Source organism: Rhinatrema bivittatum, chromosome 13, assembly GCF_901001135.1.
Source record: "Rhinatrema bivittatum chromosome 13, aRhiBiv1.1, whole genome shotgun sequence".
Lineage (NCBI taxonomy): Eukaryota > Metazoa > Chordata > Amphibia > Gymnophiona > Rhinatrematidae > Rhinatrema > Rhinatrema bivittatum.
The window spans coordinates 53323246-53342345 of record NC_042627.1 but is presented as its reverse complement, the minus strand read 5'-3'; the positions used below and the strand labels follow the sequence as shown (position 1 = coordinate 53342345).

General features: G+C 46.7%; 1 protein-coding gene across 5 annotated transcripts in view; it reads right to left on the bottom strand.

Annotated features, from left to right (window-relative positions):
- The window catches only part of MYO5C (myosin VC), a 180676-nt gene that overhangs the window by 54584 nt on the left and 106992 nt on the right, over positions 1-19100 (bottom strand). For all 5 annotated transcript variants that reach the window (XM_029575910.1, XM_029575909.1, XM_029575914.1 and 2 more), the window contains 4 exons: positions 18927-19091; positions 16183-16276; positions 15406-15469; positions 736-916 (listed from right to left, as the gene is read on the bottom strand). In XM_029575910.1, coding sequence (XP_029431770.1) covers positions 736-916; positions 15406-15469; positions 16183-16276; positions 18927-19091 — 504 coding nt within the window. The remainder of the gene's footprint in view (positions 1-735; positions 917-15405; positions 15470-16182; positions 16277-18926; positions 19092-19100) is intronic.

Below are 19100 nucleotides of genomic sequence, written 5' to 3'. Positions count from 1 at the left end.
GCCAGCTCCTGGAATGCTTCTTTTTTGTATGCACAAAATTGAGTTACACACATACGTTTTGCACAAAAAGACTGGCAAATTTCCAAAGGAAGCAATTAAAAAAAAAACCAACTTATGAAAAACAATGCAGTGTATCAAAAAAATGTTTAAAAAATTTTAATATTCATGCACAGTTACCGATGATGATAGTGTTTCCCTGTAGCATCCCAGGCTGTTGAAGTGCAATTATTTGAGGAACTGTATTTCGCTTCATATAAGGATTGTTTTTCATCAGTTTAATTCGATATATTTTTTGGTTGGTTGGTTATATTTACAACTCATTGTTTGTGATTTTTTTCAGTAGAAATTTCTTAATGAGGCATTTCTGCACATGTTTTATGGATATCAATGGCTTAATAATTCAGCTCTATAGGGGGTTCGTTTCCATTGATCCACATGGGTGCAAAGTTTGCCCCAACTTTGAAAGTGAAAGTAACCAGGAAAACTCCCCCCATTTTGCACATGTGGCTTTCCAAAAGCGTGCACGGAAGTGCAAGCCCCTTTCCAGCGCCAGCCTCTGGAAATGCCTTTTCTCACTGCAGGGGAAGTTACAGGTGTAGCAGAGCTATGCACGCAATGTTATCCACAGAGAGTGCAGCCCACTTCCGTGGGGAAAATACTGCACACTGATTCTTCTCTGGATATGGCTTTCAAAATTACCCTTCTTGGGTAAAAATATTTGATTTTGCCCCATACCTTTGCCTGTTTTGTAAGCTGAACTGCTTCCAGTTTTAAGCCATCATTTGCGAGCCGCTCCTCTTCCAGCTGGCATTGGAGGCGAACTTTCTCTGACTTTACAATCTTCATTTCTTCTTTTAACACCTCAGTTTGCTTTTCATAGTCTTGTTTCTCTATTTCAAAACGCTTCTCAAGTAATCTGCAGGGAAGAAAAAACAAGTGGAAAAATATACAGGACATAAGAAAATTAGTTCTCACCTGTTAATTTTCATTCCTGTAGTACCAAGGACCAGTCCAGACTTCTGGGTTATGCCTCCCTTCCAGCAGATGGAGTCAGAGAGAAACTGAAAAGCACCTCCCACATAACCTGAGGTGCCATCTGCGATCCCTCAGTATTATCGAGATCAAAGCAGAATGAATGGCCATTGCTACCAACATTTTTCTTTTTATATATAAAGGATTATGCGCAAACACACTTTAGCAACTAGTGACTAGATCAAGTTAAAACTAAACCTGCTCAAAACGTAGAACAGGCATAACCGTGGAAAAAGAACAATCCAACCAAAGGTGGTTCTGCCGAAAAAAAACGGACTTGCGTCACAACCTGTTAAGAAAATATGAACAGCTGACTGGACTCTCTTGTATACGGGCGGGCGTCTGGACTGATCCTTGGTACTACAGGAATGAAAATTAACAGGTGAGAACTAATTTTCCTTTCCCTGTACGTACCAGGATCAGTCCAGACTGCTGGGATATATCCAAGCTGCCCTAAATGGGGTGGGATCAGGAGAGTCCCGTGCGAAGCACACTGCTGCCAAAGGAATCCACCTTCGGATCCCGTATATCCAACCGGTAATGTTTAGCAAATGTGTGCAAGGACTTCCACATGGCCGCCCGACAAATCTCTTGTGGCGAGATACACTGGCTTTCTGCCCAGGAAGCCGCCTGAGACCGAAGAGAATGCACCTTAAGACCTTCCGGCACTGAGCGCCTGCAACATATGTAAGCGGAAGCAATAGCATCCTTCAACCATCTGGCGATAGTAGTTTTAGAAGCCTTAGCCCCTTTCTTAGGACCACTCCACAAAACGAAGAGGTGATCAGACAATCGAAACGGATTAGTAACCTCCAAGTTTCGCAATAGGACCCTACGGACATCCAATCTCCTCAGATCCTTATCCTCATCTGAAAATGCCGGTAACTCGACTGACTGGGTGACATGAAAAGCAGAGACTACCTTGGGCAGAAAGGAGGGTACCGTGCGAAGAGAAATACGCGAATCAGAAATACGCAAAAAAGGCTCTCGACAGGACAAGGCTTGGAGCTCTGAAACCCGCCGAGCCGGACAGATAGCCACAAGAAACACCGCTTTAAGCGTCAAGTCTTTAAGTGTCGTGCGCTTCAAGGGCTCAAAGGAGGCCCGCAGAGACAACTGAGAACCGAATTCAAATTCCAGGACAGATAAACCGCGCGCACCGGCGGTTTCAAGTGCTTGGCCCCCTTCAAAAACCATATCACATCCGGGTGAGCCACAATGGAAACATCATCAGTTTTACCACGAAGACTGCCCAAGGCCGAAATCTGAACTCTGAGCGAACTGTAAGACAGACCCTTCCATAATCCGTCTTGTAAAAATGACAGGATGTGAACAATAGTGGCCCGTCGCGGGGACAAGCTGAATCTGTGGCACCAGGAATCAAAGACTTTCCATACCCGAACATAGGTAATAGACGTAGAAGTTTTCCTGGCTCGCAGAAGAGTAGAAATAACTGCCTCCGAGTAACCCTTTCTTCTTAACCGCCTCCTTTCATAAGCCAGGCCGCTAGACAGAAGCGATCTGCCTGCTCTAAAAATACTGGACCCTGCCTTAGCAGGTTGGGCAGGTGACTGAAGCGCAGAGGACCGTCCACCGCTAGATTGATCAGATCGGCAAACCACGGCCTTCAGGCCCACTCGGGGGCCACTAGAATCACCGGACCCTGGTGAGACTCTATGCGACGTAATACCTTTCTGATCAGCGGCCATGAAGGACACAGAGGAGGACGTGCGGTGGCCAAGGAAGAACCAGAGCATCCACTTCTTTGGACCCGTGGTCCCGCCTGCGACTGAAGAAGCTAGCCGCCTTTGCGTTTTGGCGAGTCGCCATCAAGTCCAGGTGGGGAGTTCCCCATCGTCTTGAGACCATTCGCATCGCTTCCTCCGACAGTTCCCATTTCCCGGGATCCAATTGTTGTCGACTGAGAAAGTCCGCCTGAATGTTGTCGACCCCGGCAATCCGGTCCAGATGAAGCTCTGCCCAGCTCATCAGTTTGTCAGCCTTGTCGGACCCGGGATGACTTCTGGTGCCTCCTTGTCTGTTTATGTAGGCCACCGCGGTCGCATTGTCGGAGAGAATCCGTACCGCTTTGTTGCGTAACATTGGTAAGAAGTGTTGTAGTGCTAGTCGGACCGCTCTGGTCTCCAACCTGTTGATGGACCACTGTGCCTGTAATGGAGTCCAAAGACTCTGAGCCGACCTCGACTGGCACACTGCCCCCCCAACCGGAGAGGCTGGCATCAGTTGTTACAACTACCCCTTGGGGGCTCTCGAGGTTCACCCCCTCAGCAAGTGATCCGGATTGAGCCACCAGGCCAGACTGGATCTGGCAGGTTCAAGCAGTGGCAAGAGGATCTGGTACTCTTCTGATTTGGGATCCCAACGCGAGAGCAGTGCTCTCTGTAAAGGTCTCAGATGTGCGAAAGCCCAAGGAACTAGCTCCAGGGTAGATGCCATAAACCCAAGAACCTGCAAATAATCCCACTCCACTGTGGAGGGGAGTGATAGCAGTCGCCGCACCTGAGATATCAACCTGTCCATGCGATCGAGGGGTAACGAGACTTTGCCTGCAAACGTATCGAATCGAGCCCCCAAGAACTCTATCACCTGTGTTGGGATCAACTGGCTCTTGGCATAGTTGACAACCCAGCCCAGAGACCGTAGTCGACACACGACTGAACGGACCGCTGCCCAGCAGAGTTCCTCCGATTTCACTCGAATGAGCCAGTCGTACAGGTAGGGATGCACTAGAACCCCTTCCCGTTGTAAGCTCGCCGCTACCACCACCAGCACCTTGGTGAACACGCGAGGAGCAGTTGCCAGCCCAGAAGGTAAGGCACAAAACTGATAGTGCTGCTCCATGATCATGAATCTGAGAAACCGCTGATGGCGTTCTTGTATCCCTATGTGGAGATAAGCCTCAGTCAGATCCAAAGAAGCCAAAAACTCTCCTTTGTGGACCGCCGCAATGACCGATCTCAATGTTTCCATATGAAAGCAAGGCACCCACAAGGCCTTGTTGACCTGTTTGAGATCTAAAATCGGGCGAAAGGTCCCATCCTTTTTGGGTACCACAAAATAGATGGAGTAGCGACCGGTCCGGTGTTCCGATTGAGGAACTGGTACAATGGCTCCCAGAGCCTTCAGCCGAACTAGGGTCTGAAGAACCACCTGTTGCTTCTGCGGTGGCCTGCAAGGGGACACCAGGAAAAGATCCCGGAGGGGACGAGCAAAATCCAAAGCGTAACCGTGATTTATAATATCTAGTACCCACTGGTCTGAAGTAATTTTGACCCATTCCTCGTAAAACTGGGACAGCCGACCCCCGATGTTCGGTATGGAGGAATGGGCCAGCGTCCCTTCATTGTGCGCGAAGGCATGGGTCCCGGCACGCTGAGGCCGCCTGCCTCGAAAGGAATGCAACCACGACTGTGCTCTCGAAGCTGATTGCCTAGGGGTATAGTTCAATGCACCCCTACCAGATTGAAAACGATGCTGTCCCCTGAAACAGCCTCTGTACCTACCCTGTGATCGGGCCGTCCTGGGCTTGTCCTCTGGCAGCTTATACACCTTGTTGTCACCCAAGGCCTTTATGAGTTGTTCCAGCTAGTCACTAAACAACAACTTACCCCGAAAAGGAAGGACCCGAGTTGGGATTTAGATGAGGCATCCGCGGACCAGTTCCGGAGCCACAACAGGCGACGCACGGATACAACTGAAGACATAGTACGTGCCGAAGTATGTAGAAGATCATAAAGGGTATCTGCCGTATAGGCGACCGCCGATTCCATATAGGCCGCCTGTTCAGCCTCCCCAGGGGGAAGGTCTTGGGCAGTCAACATTTGCTGAACCCACCAAAGCAAAGCCCGCTGCATAAGGCTACTACATACAGCTGCTCGTATCCCTAAGGCGGATACTTCAAATATACGCTTAAGCAACACTTCCAACTTCCTATCCTGTAGGTCTTTAAGCGCTGTGCCTCCAGTCACCAGAATAGTAGTATGCTTGGCTATGGCCGTGACTTCAGAGTCTACTTTTGGAACCTTAAGGAGGTCAAGCGAATCAGCAGGAAGTGGGTATAATTTTTCCATGGCCTTAGTGACCCTCAAAGAGGCCTCCGGGGTCTCCCACTCACGGGACACAATCTGTGATAGCTTCAGGTGAAAAGGGAACGTCTGTGGTGAGGCGTGGAGCCCCGCTAAAGCTGAATCCCCCGTAGATAACTCTGACGATTCCTGAGACAGAGGGAGTTCCAGCTCCTGCAGCAAGTGTAAAACCAAGTGGTCCAGTTCCTCCCGAAGGAACAGGCGGAGCACCTGGGGGTAGTCACTCTCCACCTGGGTGGCATTGTCCCCCTTATCGCCCATATCGAGGGTGGAAGAATCCTGAAAACCCGGATCCACCAGGTCCACCGGATCAGGCAACCTATCCCCCAAGAAAAAGGGGGGAAAACAGGAATCTGCCTTTCCTTGGCTCCTGGAGTCCCTCGTGATCTTTGCAGGGCTGGGAGACTGGGCATCCCACTCAGTCTCCGCCTCCATATATACTTTATGCAACAGCAATATACATTTTGATGAGAAAGGATGCTGTCGCTTTAAGGGCCCCCCGGGGGCTTAACCGGAGGCGGAGCTTGGTCAGCCGGCAAATCGCGCGGCCTGTGCAGTGGGGACAGCGGAGGAGGGAGATCCTCTCCCTCTTCGTAGCCATCAGCATCCCCGGAGACAGACAAAATGGCCGCCGCTCCCGCGCTAATCGGGAGCGAGCCAGGCCTCTGCCCCTCCACCTCATGTGCGCCGTGCGATTTCCTGTGCCGTGAAAAGGCCGCCCCCCCGTGCTGAATCAGGGCACTGTGAAGGCCCCTCACCCCCAGGGAGACACCGGGAGCAGAGGCCTTCGCGGGAGAGCCGGAGCCCTGGCTCTCCACAGGAGCTACCCACAATCCCCCTTGGCATAGTTGGCAGCCGGGTGGAAGCTCCACCCCCTCCGGAGGCCCGGGAGAGTGCTGGCAGGCGCGGCTGAGGTAGGAAATTGAAATCAAATAAAAAAGTAAAAATCTGTTTTTGTTTTTTTTTTTTTAAAGGCTCAGTCCACGGGGAACGGCATGGGGGGGAAGGGGGGGGGGGGGACCAGAGGAATGAAAGCGTCTCTGAGGGAGGGGGAGAGTGACCGGCCCACCGGTAAATCCTCCCCCTCTTCTCACCGGGCCAGAACTGAAAACACTCTGGGAATTAGTGGCAGGACAATGCCCTGCCTTGCCTGCCTCTGGCTGGCTGCTTCAGCACAATGAATGAGAAGAAAAAAAAAAATCAGAAAATCACTGTTCGCTGTTTTTTTTTTTTGGTTTTTTTTTTTTTTTTAAATGATCCAGTCAGAGGCTCTGTAAGCTGTATTATATATATATATTTTTTTTTTTATTTTTTTTTAAGATATTCAAACCTGATGGGGCAAGGCCCCAGAGAAACTGAGATCAGGACCGCAGGTTATGCCTCTCAATCTGCTGGAGTCAGAGAAAATACACAGGGATCACAGGTGGCAACCCGGGCTATGTGGGAGGTGCTTTTCAGTTTCTCTCTGACTCCATCCGCTGGAAGGGAGGCATAACCCAGCAGTCTGGACTGATCCTGGGACGTACAGGGAACTAGATGTGTTTTTACTTCTTTGTAGCTTGTTTAATCTGTGGATATAGAAAGGCTGACATTCAAAGAATACTTCCAGCTAACTTTTGGAGTTAGAAGAACAAAAGCCATGATTTGAATATTTCCCCTTGCCAAGGGGATGCATTTGGAGTGCACAATTCACTGTGTGCCCAAACTTTACCCGGATAAAATTAAGGTGATGCTAGAGGCATTCCAGGGATAGGGCTAAAGATAAGCCAGCAAACACAGAGATGAATGAAGTGCTGACTGGCTGAAGTTGCATGCCTGAGTCTGTTCAGAATGATAACTGTTTGAAGGTAATCTGGGTAAGGTTATGCATATAACTTTACCTGGATATATTCAGTGGCAGACTTATTCGGCATAACTTTACCCAGATAACTAATCTGGTGATCAGTTCTCTGAATATTGAACTCAAATTTGTATTATTTTTATTTTTTTTTAGTGAACTGAATGCTTGAGAAAGGTATCAGAATGCTAGTACTGGAAATGAAACCACTATTTTTCTTCAGAGCATTTAAAAGGAAAATTGGTTCTTACCTGCTAATTTTCATTCCTGTAGTACCGTGGATCAGTCCAGACCCTGGGTTATGTCACCAATCCAGCAGAGGGAGGCAGAGAAAACATTCTAATGACTCTGACGTATACCCTGGAGCACCACCTGCAGTCAATCAGTATTGACCAGTATCAAAGCAGAAATTTAACTACTAACATATTAACTAGCTATCTAAACAGGAGAACGAATTTCCAACTCACAAATCCTAAATGGAAGCAGAATCCCCCCCAAAAAAATCTTGGGAATAAACAAGAAAATATTAAGAAAAATAGACAGCATGAAAAGGTGGTTTAATCACCCAAACAGTGAACGAGCGGACTCTCCGAAAAGATAAATATAATACACAGATATAAAGGGTGGGCATCTGGACTGATCCATGGTACTACAGGAATGAAAATTAGCAGGTAAGAACCAATTTTCCTTTCCCTGTACTTACCTGGATCAGTCCAGACCCTGGGATGTACCAGAGCTGATTCAATTAGGGTGGGACCCAGAGAGTACCGCTCGAAGAACATTCTCTCCGAAGGCTGCCAAACTTGGAGCGTGAACATCCAAGCGGTAATGACGAGCAAAAGTATGCAACGACTTCCAAGTCGCTGCTTTACAAATCTCCTGAGGAGAAACTAACTGACATTCTGCCCAAGAGGTAGCCTGTGACCTAGTAGAATGAGCTCTCAACCCTTCAGGAAGTCACGACGAGCTAGAAGATAAGCTGAATGAATTGTCTCTTTTAACCAACGAGCAATTGTAGCCTTTGAAACCTTATGACCTTTGTGAGGGCCGCTCCACAAAACAAACAAATGATCAGACAATCGAAAATTGTTTGTAACTTCAAGATAACGCAACAGAGCTCGTCGTACATCCAATTTTTTAAGATCCCTAGAGGAAGGATCCAAACGATCTAAACACGGAAAAGCTGGAAGCTCTATGGACTGATTTAAATGGAAAGAAGATACTACCTTAGGTAAAAGATAGTACAGTCCGTAATGAAATTCCTGTATCAGAAATTCTAAGAAAAGGCTCTCTGCAAGACAAGGCCTGCAACTCTGAAATTCTATGAGCTGAAGAAATGGCCACAAGAAACACCACCTTCAATGTGAGATCCTTCAAAGTCGCATGATTAGGGGGTTCAAAGGGAGCCGAACACAGAGCCCTAAGAACCAAATTCAAACTCCAAGCAGGACAAGGATTCCGAAATGGAGGACGTAGATGTTGCGCACCTTTGAGAAAACGCGCTACATCCGGATGCGCAGCCAAGGATAATCCCTGAACCTTACCACGAAAACATTCAAGTGCTGCCACTTGTACCCATAAAGAACTACAGGACAAACCCTTGGCTAATCCATCTTGTAAAAAAGATAAAATATTGGATACAGAAGAGTGAACTGGATCTACTTGATGCTCATTACACCAAGATTCAAAAACCTTCCACACCCCTGCATAAGCCAAAGATGTAGAAGGTTTTCTAGAACACAATAAAGTAGTCACTACAGCATCTGAATAACCTTTATTCTTTAACAGACACCTCTCAAAAGCCATGCCGCTAGAGAGAAGCGTTCGACCTCTTCCAAACAAACCAGACCCTGAGACAGAAGGCACGGAAGATCTCGAAATCGAAGGGGACCATCCAGTGCTAGTCTGACCAGGTCTGCGAACCACGGAAGGCGTGGCCACTCCGGAGCCACTATGACAACGTTGACTTGTTGAACTTCTATCCGACGCAGAACCTTGCCGATCAGAGGCCAGGGAGGGAACAGGTAGAAAAGAACATCCCTTGGCCAAGGAAGTACCAGAGCATCTACTCCTTCCGCTCCTCTTTCCCTCTTGTGGCTGAAGAACAGAGGGGCTTTGGCATTCTGAAATGTGGCCATGAGATCCATTGCCAGAGTGGACCATCTGTTGCATATCATTTGATAGGCTTCCTCGCACAGTTCCCACTCGCCTGGGTTGAGATGATGCCGACTGAGAAAGTCGGCTTGAATGTTGTCCACCCCGGCAATGTGTGAGGCTGCGATGCTGAGCAGATGTTGCTCCGCCCAGGTGATCAGCTGTTGTGCTTCCTGATCTACCAGGAAGCTTCGGGTTCCTCCCTGATGGTTGATGTACGCTACCGTGGTCGCTTTGTCGGAAAGAACCTGTACAGACTTCCCGCAAAGGAGGGTTGAAGAGCGATTAAGGCTAAACGAACCGTTCTGGTTTCTAAAAGATTGATCGACCACTGCGCTTCCTCTTCGGACCACTGACCCTGAACAGATGTATTCTGACATACCGCTTCCCAGCCTGAAAGACTGGCGGCTGTAATGACCACAGTCCATTCCGGAATCTCTAGCGGTACACGTCGTTGCAGATTCACTGTCTGTAACCACCAATCTAGGCTGGAAGGGGAAGGTGGTATAGTTCCGAAACCGTATTCCAGCGTGAAAGCAATGCAGACTGAAGTGGTCTCATGTGCGCAAAGGCCCAGGGAACCAACTCCAGAGGTCATTGATCCTAAAACTATCAAGTAATTCCGCACACAAGGAATAGGAATAGACTGTAAGTCTCGAATTTGTGATTGAAGCTTGAGAAGGCGATGCTCCGGAAGGAACACTGTCCCTTGAAGAGTGTCGAACCGTGCACCCAATAACTCCAGAGATTGGGAAGGTAATAGATGACTCTTGTCTTCATTGATCACCCAGCCTAGAGACTGCAAAAGGCTGATTACCCTGTGATTGTATAATAACAAAGAGATTCCGACTTCGCTCGAATCAACCAGTCATCCAGGTATGGATGTACCAACAGGCCCTCCTTCCTGAGTTGAGCGGCCACCACAACCATTATCTTGGTAAATGTTCTGGGAGCTGTGGCTAATCCGGAGAGCCCTGAATTGATAATGTTACCCTAGAATGCAAAACCTGAGAAACTTCTGATGATAGGATCGAATGCCGATATAAAGATAAGCTTCAGTGAGGTCGAGAGATGCTAGAAATTCTCCTCTGTGAACCGAAGCTATGACAGACCGAAGAGTCTCCATCCGGAACTATGGAATCCTTAGACAACGGTTGACCCTTTTGAGATCGAGAATGGGACGAAAGGTTCCTTCCTTTTTGGGAACGACGAAGAAAATTGAATAACGACCTTTCCGATGTTGGAACTGGAACTATAGCTCCTAGGTCGCTTAAACGCTGTAGTGAGTCTTGGATTATGAGATGCTTTTGTAGGGAAGAACACGGTGAAATTAGGAACAGGTGGTGAAGCCGCTGAACAAAATCTAAAGCGTAACCTTGATTTATCACTGATAGAACCCATTGATCCGACGTACATCTGGCCCATTCTCCATAAAACAGAGACAGCCTGCCCCCTATGACGGGAACCGGAGAAAGGACTGGCCTTATCTCATTGGACAGACTTTGTGCCTCCTGAGACTTGGGAAGTTCCAGGTCTACCAAAGCGGTGGCCACGAAAGGACTGAGACCAATTCTGTTATCTACCTGAAGACTGTTTAGCTGGAGGAGCAGACGGACGAGAAGAACGAAATCTTCTGTTAGACCGAAAACGAGAGCGAGATGAAAAAGAGCTTCTAGGTCTAGGACGGTCCTCTGGAGATTTGTGAATCTTATTTTCCCCTAGGGACAAAATTAAATCTTCCAATTCCTTGCCAAATAATAATTTTCCCTTAAAGGGTAAAGCCCCTAATTGAGCTTTGGAGGATGCGTCAGTGGACCAATTCCTCAACCACAGAAGTCTGCGAGCCGATACAGAAGCAACAACAGAGCGAGCCGAGGTCCTAATGAGATCATATAAAGCATCTGCACTATAAGCAACTGTAGCATCCAGTCTACTTGCTTCCCTCTCTGAAGAGCAACTTGCTCTTCAGAGAGGGAAGAATTGTTTTGTAAAGCCTGGACCCATCTTAGTCCAGCTTGCAAAGCCAAGCTACTACACATGGCCGCCCGTACACCAAGAGCAGAAACCTCAAAAATTCGCTTAAGTTGAACCTCCAGCTTACGATCTTGGAGATCTTTAAGAGCTGTAGCCCCAGTTACTGGAATAGTTGTTTTCTTAATGACGGCTGAAACAGCGGCATCCACCTTAGGAAATTTTAAAATTTCCAAAGCTTCCTCAGATAATGGATACAATTTTTCCATGGCTCATGCTACCTTAAGCCCCAACTCAGGAGTATCCCACTCCCGGTACATAAGGTCAGTGAGAGAAAGATGAAAAGGAAATGATGTCGTGGGACCTCTAAAGCCAAGCAACACTGGGTCAACGCCACCCATCCGAGAATCCTTCACTGGTGCCTCGAGACCCAATTCCAGTAAAATTGCTGGAATTAAGGGACTAAGTTCCTCTCTTCTAAACAGGCAGACTACTTTGGGGTCATCCTCATCCGCAACATGAGGGTCTGAACTAATACTCAAAGCAGGGTCTTCATTTAAATCCCCCTCCGGCAAGGACTTGTCCGGGATAGGTAAAGAGCCATGCTCAGAATCATCTGAAGAAGAAAAAATTGTCTGATCCGGACCCGGACGAAGGGGACGCTTCGGAGCTGACCCCACTCCCAAATCCGTGGAACTAGCCTTTTAGAGGAACGTGGCTTTAACCTCTGTTCAGATGAGAGACTCTTATGTCTCTTATGAAATTTCTTAGATTTGTAAGCTTTGCGAAGAAAACGAAGAAAATCCCCTGAAAAGGCAGAAGAAGAGGAAGAAGAATCTGAAATCTCCTCCAGGCTTTCAGCCGATAAATATGGCCCTGTTTCGGGCGGCTTGTCCCCCCCCCCCAGGGACCACCGGCTGCAGCGACAGTGGAGGCGGGTCAGAAGCACCCTGAATAGCTTGTTGTGTCGCCACCCTCACAGTAGACAGGAGTGCCTCAGTTCCAGCACTGCAGCGAAATGAGTCCGGGGCAGGAGAGCAGCTGGGCCGAGGTTTTGGGGCCGCGCGAAGTGGCCGAGTCTCTTTTGTTATCGGCAAACTTGATGAGCCTTCCCCCCCGGGGAGACAGGATGAACAGAGACTCTCCCTGGAGAGACGCACGCGCACATCTCCACAAGTGCGGCAGGCCGCGCCTTGCGGCATTATAAAGAAAAAACGGCGCAAAATAAAAAGTATGAAAAACTAAAAAACTAAAAGAAACCCCGGTGAAAAACAAAGGCACGGGCCCACCGAACACCAAAAGGTAAGTAAACGATTCAGCTGTGAAGAATTATTTTTATTTTTATTTTTTACCTGTCCGAAACGCCGCGGCCTCCAGGAGCTGCTCCAAGTAGGGTGAGTGAGCCGAGCCCCCCCGGTATCACCCCTGCCAGGAGTGCTTGCTGGGTTCAAAACCTCCCCAACTCCGGCAGCCTCAAAAATCAGGAGGGATAGTCCTCCAAGGACTTGGCAACCTCCCGGGAGGCAGTGAAACGGCTGTGAAGAAAAATAAAACCTTTTTTTTTTTTTTTTTTTTTTTTTTAAACAACAAATGAAAAGAACAGGCTCTCTTCAAAAGAAAAAGAAAGTCTGCAAAAAATTAACTCCTAAACTACCTGACTAAAAAATAACAAACTACCACAGACTGCAGGGGTTAGGAATGTCCACCTCTGCTGGGAGACAGAGAAATACTGATTGACTGCAGGTGGTGCTCCAGGTTATACGTCAGAGTCATTAGAATGTTTTCTCTGCCTCCCTCTGCTGGATTGGTGACATAACCCAGGGTCTGGACTGATCCAGGTACGTACAGGGAAACAGACTTGGCCAAACTACAGCCCACAAATCATCGCCAACTTGCAGTAAGGCTTCCATCCAGCTCACAGCAGTGAAATGATCTAGCCGCCACAGGCAAGGACCCATCCCCTCTTCCAGCTAGAAATGATATCTGCCTCCCCCCACACCTCCAAAAAAGACACGTCCTTCCCTGGCTCATCAGCCAGGCCACTGAGGAAGAGCCCAAATGTTTGCCCGCTGCCGAGGTAGAGCATAAGAGTGGAAGTGCAAGCTCATAGCTCTGCCAGTGCGCCTCAGCCTTGCACTAGAGGGAGCCCCCATGCCTGTGCAGTCTTCAGGTAACAAATGTGCCAGTTTAGTACCAAACTGTAATAATGACTTTTATTGATGTGAAGTCTTGGTCACTGGAAACTCCATTGAGACACCAAATGTTTTTCATATGGTCACCATCTTCCATCACTATTGATTTGAGCTCGATTTAAATAAGTGACCTAGGGGTTGAAAGGCTCTACCTTTGTGCCAAATTTTTCAAGCCATCCAACCCCTCCTCTTGGGCTTATGAACGAGCGAGCACACATAATAATTAAAAATAATTAAGAATTTAGAGCAGAGAGTTATAAAATCCAGCAAGAAAAATTGATGGGATTAAATCTGATCACTGCTGATAGTTCAGCACGTGCCAAGCCACATGAGGACAAACCCTCCCTGTTTAAGCACCCTTTGTGCTTCAATTGATCTTGGTTTCCTCACCACCCACTAGGGGGACAGCGTGACAGCTCAAAACTAATTGCTACCTAACCGGCACCCCTTAGAGATGGCTGCCCTTGCCAGCGGTTTCAATCACTCTTGCTCCTTTCCCCTCCCAACTATTACTGTATCCAATGATTTTCTCTTAAACTGACAAGAGCAAGCAGCACTTTCCTGCTCTACACTAAACCTATCACAAATAGGGATGAATTTTCATATTAAAATTAGCATATACATGCGTAAGTAGCCTGTACTTGTGTAATTGTGATTTTATAAACCTGAAAGTACGTGCGTACTTTACGTACCGCGTGCACACATACGTGCGAAAAATAAAAGGGTAGTTGAGGGGTGTTCTGGGGCTGGACCAAAGGTTATGCGCATTGGTTACTATTTTACAAGACACCTACAAACGTACATTTTGCAATGTACTCGTGTAATTTTACCTCTACTAATTATCTTGTGTAATTGATATTAGATTTTATAGTATTGGCTAGGTTAGGGGTCTGGGTGAACTGGGGGGGGGGCGTTTAGGCTGAAGAACCAGGAGGGCCTCAATGACCTGGAGGAGGACTGGGTGAATTGGTGGAATCGGAAACCGGCATGTATCAACTTCCGCACATAAATCAGCATTTATGCAAGCAAGTCCTACCTTTTTTTCTATGCGTAAAATATACCTGAGTATATTTTTAAAATTGGTAGGAAAAGTATACATGTTCAATACATTGAAATACTCACTTTCAATGCATTGCAAGTGTTCGCATGCAAGCATTACATACACATATTTTATGCACACATAAAATGTGTGCATCCGATACAAGCAGGTTATAAAATACTATCATGGATCGCCACGTGGCCATATACGCGCATTTATGTGGCTGCACAGAGTTGCTTGAAAGTTGTTCTCATGGTACTACAATAATCATGTCAAAATTGATTCCTTATAGTACTGAGAATCATTAATCATTGTGTGTACATTACGGGGAAACTTTTAAACAGCCCACATGGCTAAAAACTGTGCAGGTGCAAGTAACTTGTGGCATTTTGGGCCATTTTCAAATAAATTATTCCTTGCATTGTTTCTCTTCAAAAACTCGCACATGCAAAGTATGCGTTTACATACTTCGCTCCTGCTATTTGTTCAGGCACAGTGCCGGGGGGGGGCGGGGGGGGTAGAATGACAAATATGTGTCAATCAGAAAATCAAATATACAGGATCACCTCTTTTTTTTTTAAATATAGATGCAAGTACGTGCATTATGGAACCCATGTGCACTTTTTGCCACATTTGAGGGCGGCAATTTTCTGTCTGGTCATTTTACCCAGGTAACTGCCCTCAGGAAGGGTAATTTTATAAAAGCTTGTGCAGGGCTGAACTCTGCATGTAGAAAGTTCATGCAGACTTCAGCCCTAATTTTCAAAGCTGCCTTGCAAATTAGAGTGTGCATGTGGAACCTTGCGTGACACACATGCATCCAATTCCGCCTGCTTGGGAACGCCCCCTGAAGCACGGAAATGTACTCGCAAAATCACGTCTGCGTGTACTTTTATGCACACAGTCCCCTGGGTTATTTTCATGTGCAGGAATGACTCCTATAATATGCTATACTAGCATTTCTCTTCACACAAACTGCACTCTTGTTTCTGATGATATCTTTCTAAAATACCCTCAGATAAACCGTTTGGGCATCATCATCATCTCAGACCCATAAAACACAAGACTGCATACGTTCTTTGTCTTGCCTCCTTTTCAACATCAGCAAATAGTTGTTTTGTGAGGTCATCCATTTTATCTGTGGGATAAAGAGAACAAAACTTACAAACATTTGAATACAACAGAAAATCTAGGCAGATAAAATGCATCATTTAAAATTATTCCCTAAAGCGGGTGGCATTCAATATTTAATGGAAGGGACCGAGATCTGAAAGTGGGATATGGAAGATATAGATACATAGATATATTGAATGCAGAATAAATAAACACACCCCTTTGTATCAATCCACCGAATTAAGAGGGAGCTGGCACTGCATGGAGAGGAGGCTGGGGGCTATTTAATATAGGTGTATTCTCTGGTTTGTGGGCATAGTGGTGGCAGAATAAATCTCTGCTCATTCAGAAAAACACATCACAGATTTGACACGAGTTATGCTATGGCAGATGCAGACATACTGATTCTAGGTCAATATCTTCAGGGGTTCACTAAATTGTTAGCTCAATTAATATATGTATAAAAGGAGTAATTATGAGTAGTTTATTCAAAAGGCTTGCTAAAATGTAATGGCTAAATTAGTTCAATGTACCTGTAGTTAAGAAAATCTATTTCTCATTTTGGTCCTTATTCGTAAAGGGTTTCTTTCTATGCATGCAGAATGGGAGCGACTCCTGTCTCTTATGTTATGGGATTCTATATCAGGCGGATAGGATGTGAAAAGAGAGCCGGACCCTGGTAGAGCAACTTTGCAAAGTCCTAGCTATAAAGCTCGAGCCGCCAGCAATTGAGCACACCTTTCATCTCCTGAGTCTTGTCTTGAAGCTGGGTTTCTAGCTGCTGTTTGTGCCCCTGCAGCTCTGTATTTTGTGCTTGGAGTTTTGCTATTTTCTACAATGAGAAAAATAAACACAAAAATCTCAAAACAATCTATGAAAAGACAGCAGGGGATATTTTACAAGTTTCCAATCATTTATGTCTACAAATACATGGCATCAGGACTAATTGATTTTGGAATATTTTATTTACCCCTTCCCCCCGCTGATGATTGACCAGGTCACCTCAAGTTCCTTCACTTGTTGAGGTCTGACGTCAAGTCTCCGCGACTGAGCCCTTCAGCATCGCATCAGTTGGCGGTGCTTCTGTAACGGCAGTTATTCTGCCTCCTTCCTGCAGCTGAATGTCTGCATACCCACCCTCGGCGGCATCTGTTTTGTTTTTTTTTTAAATTGCTTTCTTTGTCCTCCCGAAAGAGGACCAAAGCTGGTATAGGCACCATTGCAGACAAGAACATCTGGCTGCCAGAGGAAACCAAATGACCAGGTCAGCAGGTGCCTACGCTGGACATGAAGGGGGGTTTCAAAAGGATTAATTTGCTTAAAGCTGGGTTTTACATGTGTAAATGCACCTTAAGAGGAAAACATTAAGATGTGCACGAGCGTGCCCATACACACAGGTATATGGACATGAGCGCACACTATATAAAATACGTATAAGTCTACCCAACATATGCATATTAAAAAAATATGCGGGATGTATTGTAAACATACTTGTATAAATGTTGATTTATCTGGCTAAGTGGTGATAAATATCGAGCTAAGTAGAGCCTTTAAGACTTACCCGCCTTACGGCTCGATACTGTAAGGCCGCGGTAGAAACAGTGCGGCAGTGTCAGGCGCACCCTTCCTCCCCGCACGCACAGTTCTCTTGACCTAGCACCTGATACTCTCTTCTAATTGCATGCAAATGCATGCCGCGGTACCACCCGCCCGCGGCCTAGATTTAACACGCGACCACCCACCCCCGGATCCCGCCGCCCGCCTGGACCCACGCGGCCCTCCGACAGGTATTTAAAAATTTTTATTTTTTTTTCTGACAGGTTTTATGTGTCCCACAGCATTACATTTTCTCGATCATCTCTGTATCGCTTTTTTTTTTATTGTGTTTTATTGTTTTTGAGTATCTTAAGCGGTGTCGATGGATTTGTTACTAGACTCACAGTCCTAACACCTACTAGGGGGAGGCGGTAAACTAACACGTTAAGGCCGCGGCAAAACAGCGGGTTACTAAGGAGATAATATCAGCGCCCGTTACAGTATCGGAGGGGAATAGCTAATTCCTTCATTATACAGCTAATTCGTTCATTTACACATCATATACATGCTGCGTGCGGAAAGGGTTATGTGTCTATTTTACGAAGTGCTAAGGACGCGTGAAACTGGAGACTGTATCGCTGGATCGCCTTACTCGTCTGTATTGTGCGCTCCCAGCACGTTACAGACGGGGAATCTTTAACCGCACGTTACTGTATCGACCTGTATGTAAGATAGGTGGATAAGTAAAAGAAAAGCACCACACAGGCAGATAAGTAAGACAGACGGATAACTAGTGTTTGAAGGCTTATCAAGATAAATGGCAGACATCTGCTACGTGCACATATTTGTGCTCCTAATTTTAATCATTTTCTCAAAGAAATGCAACTCACATATTTTCCTTAGCCCTTGTCGGCTGTTACATATGTAAATCATCCAATTTTATAACATGTGCGCGTGAAGGAAATTATTAGTTTTACCAATTAGTCCACCAGTTTCTATCTAGGTTATCATAACCCGCCCTGGTTCTTCAGCCTGAACTCCCCCCAGTTTACCTGGACCCCTCACTCTTTCAGCATTTGGTTATAAAGAGTTTTAATCTGATTTACACCAGGTAATTAGCAGGTGTAAATATGCACAGGTCACAGCTGCATACACGCCGTTTTTGCTGGTTATAAACTTGGAACTTATGGGCCAGATTTTAATATCTACGTCCGATTTTATAACATGCGCGCGCAGTCGCGCATGTTATAAAATCCAGGGTTGGCGTGCGCAAGGGGGTGCACACTTGTGCCCCTTGTGCGCGCCGAGCCCTAGAGGAGCCCTGATGGCTTTCCCTGTTCCCTCCGAGGAAGCGGCCTCGAAGGGAACTTTCCTTCCGCCCCCCCCCCCCCCCACCTTCCCCTACCTAATCCGCCCCCAGCCCTACTTAAACCCCCCCCCTTAACCTTTATTTTGGAAGTTGCGCCTGCCTCTGGGTAGACGTAGGTTGTGCATGCCGGCCAAGTGTCGGCACATGATCCCCCGGCCTAGCTGCCCTACAGAGGCCTCTGGCCACACCCACACCCCACCCTTTTTTTCAAGCCCCGGGACATACGTGCGTCCCGGGGCTTGCGCGCACCGCCAGGCCTATGCAAAATAGGCTCGGCGCGCGTAGGGCTTTTAAAATCTGCCCCTATGTGCGTAAATGTTAGCACCACCCAGGAACACCCCTGGCCCGCCCCTCTTTTTTTTTTACACAAGCACATTTACACATGCACCAGTACTTGCGCATATACGTATTCAGCGAATATGCACTACTTGCGCATGCATCTACTACTTTGTGTGCATGCATGTCTTTTAAAATTCACCTTTAAGTGCATAAATGGGCTTTTGAAAATTGCTGCGATAGCATAAGATGTTTACGCACACAACACCTTTGAAAATTATCTCCTAAGAACGGAGCTCACCTGCTCAGCATCGTCCTTGTACTTCTTCCCTTTTTCTTCTTGCGCTCTCTTTTGTGCAGAAGCCTTTTCAAGTTCTGCTTCAAGTTTGTTCAGTTTGTCTACATCGCTGGCATGAGTTGAGGCTAGAGAGGTCAGCCTCTCCAGCAAGCCATGGTTTTCTTTATTCTACAACAA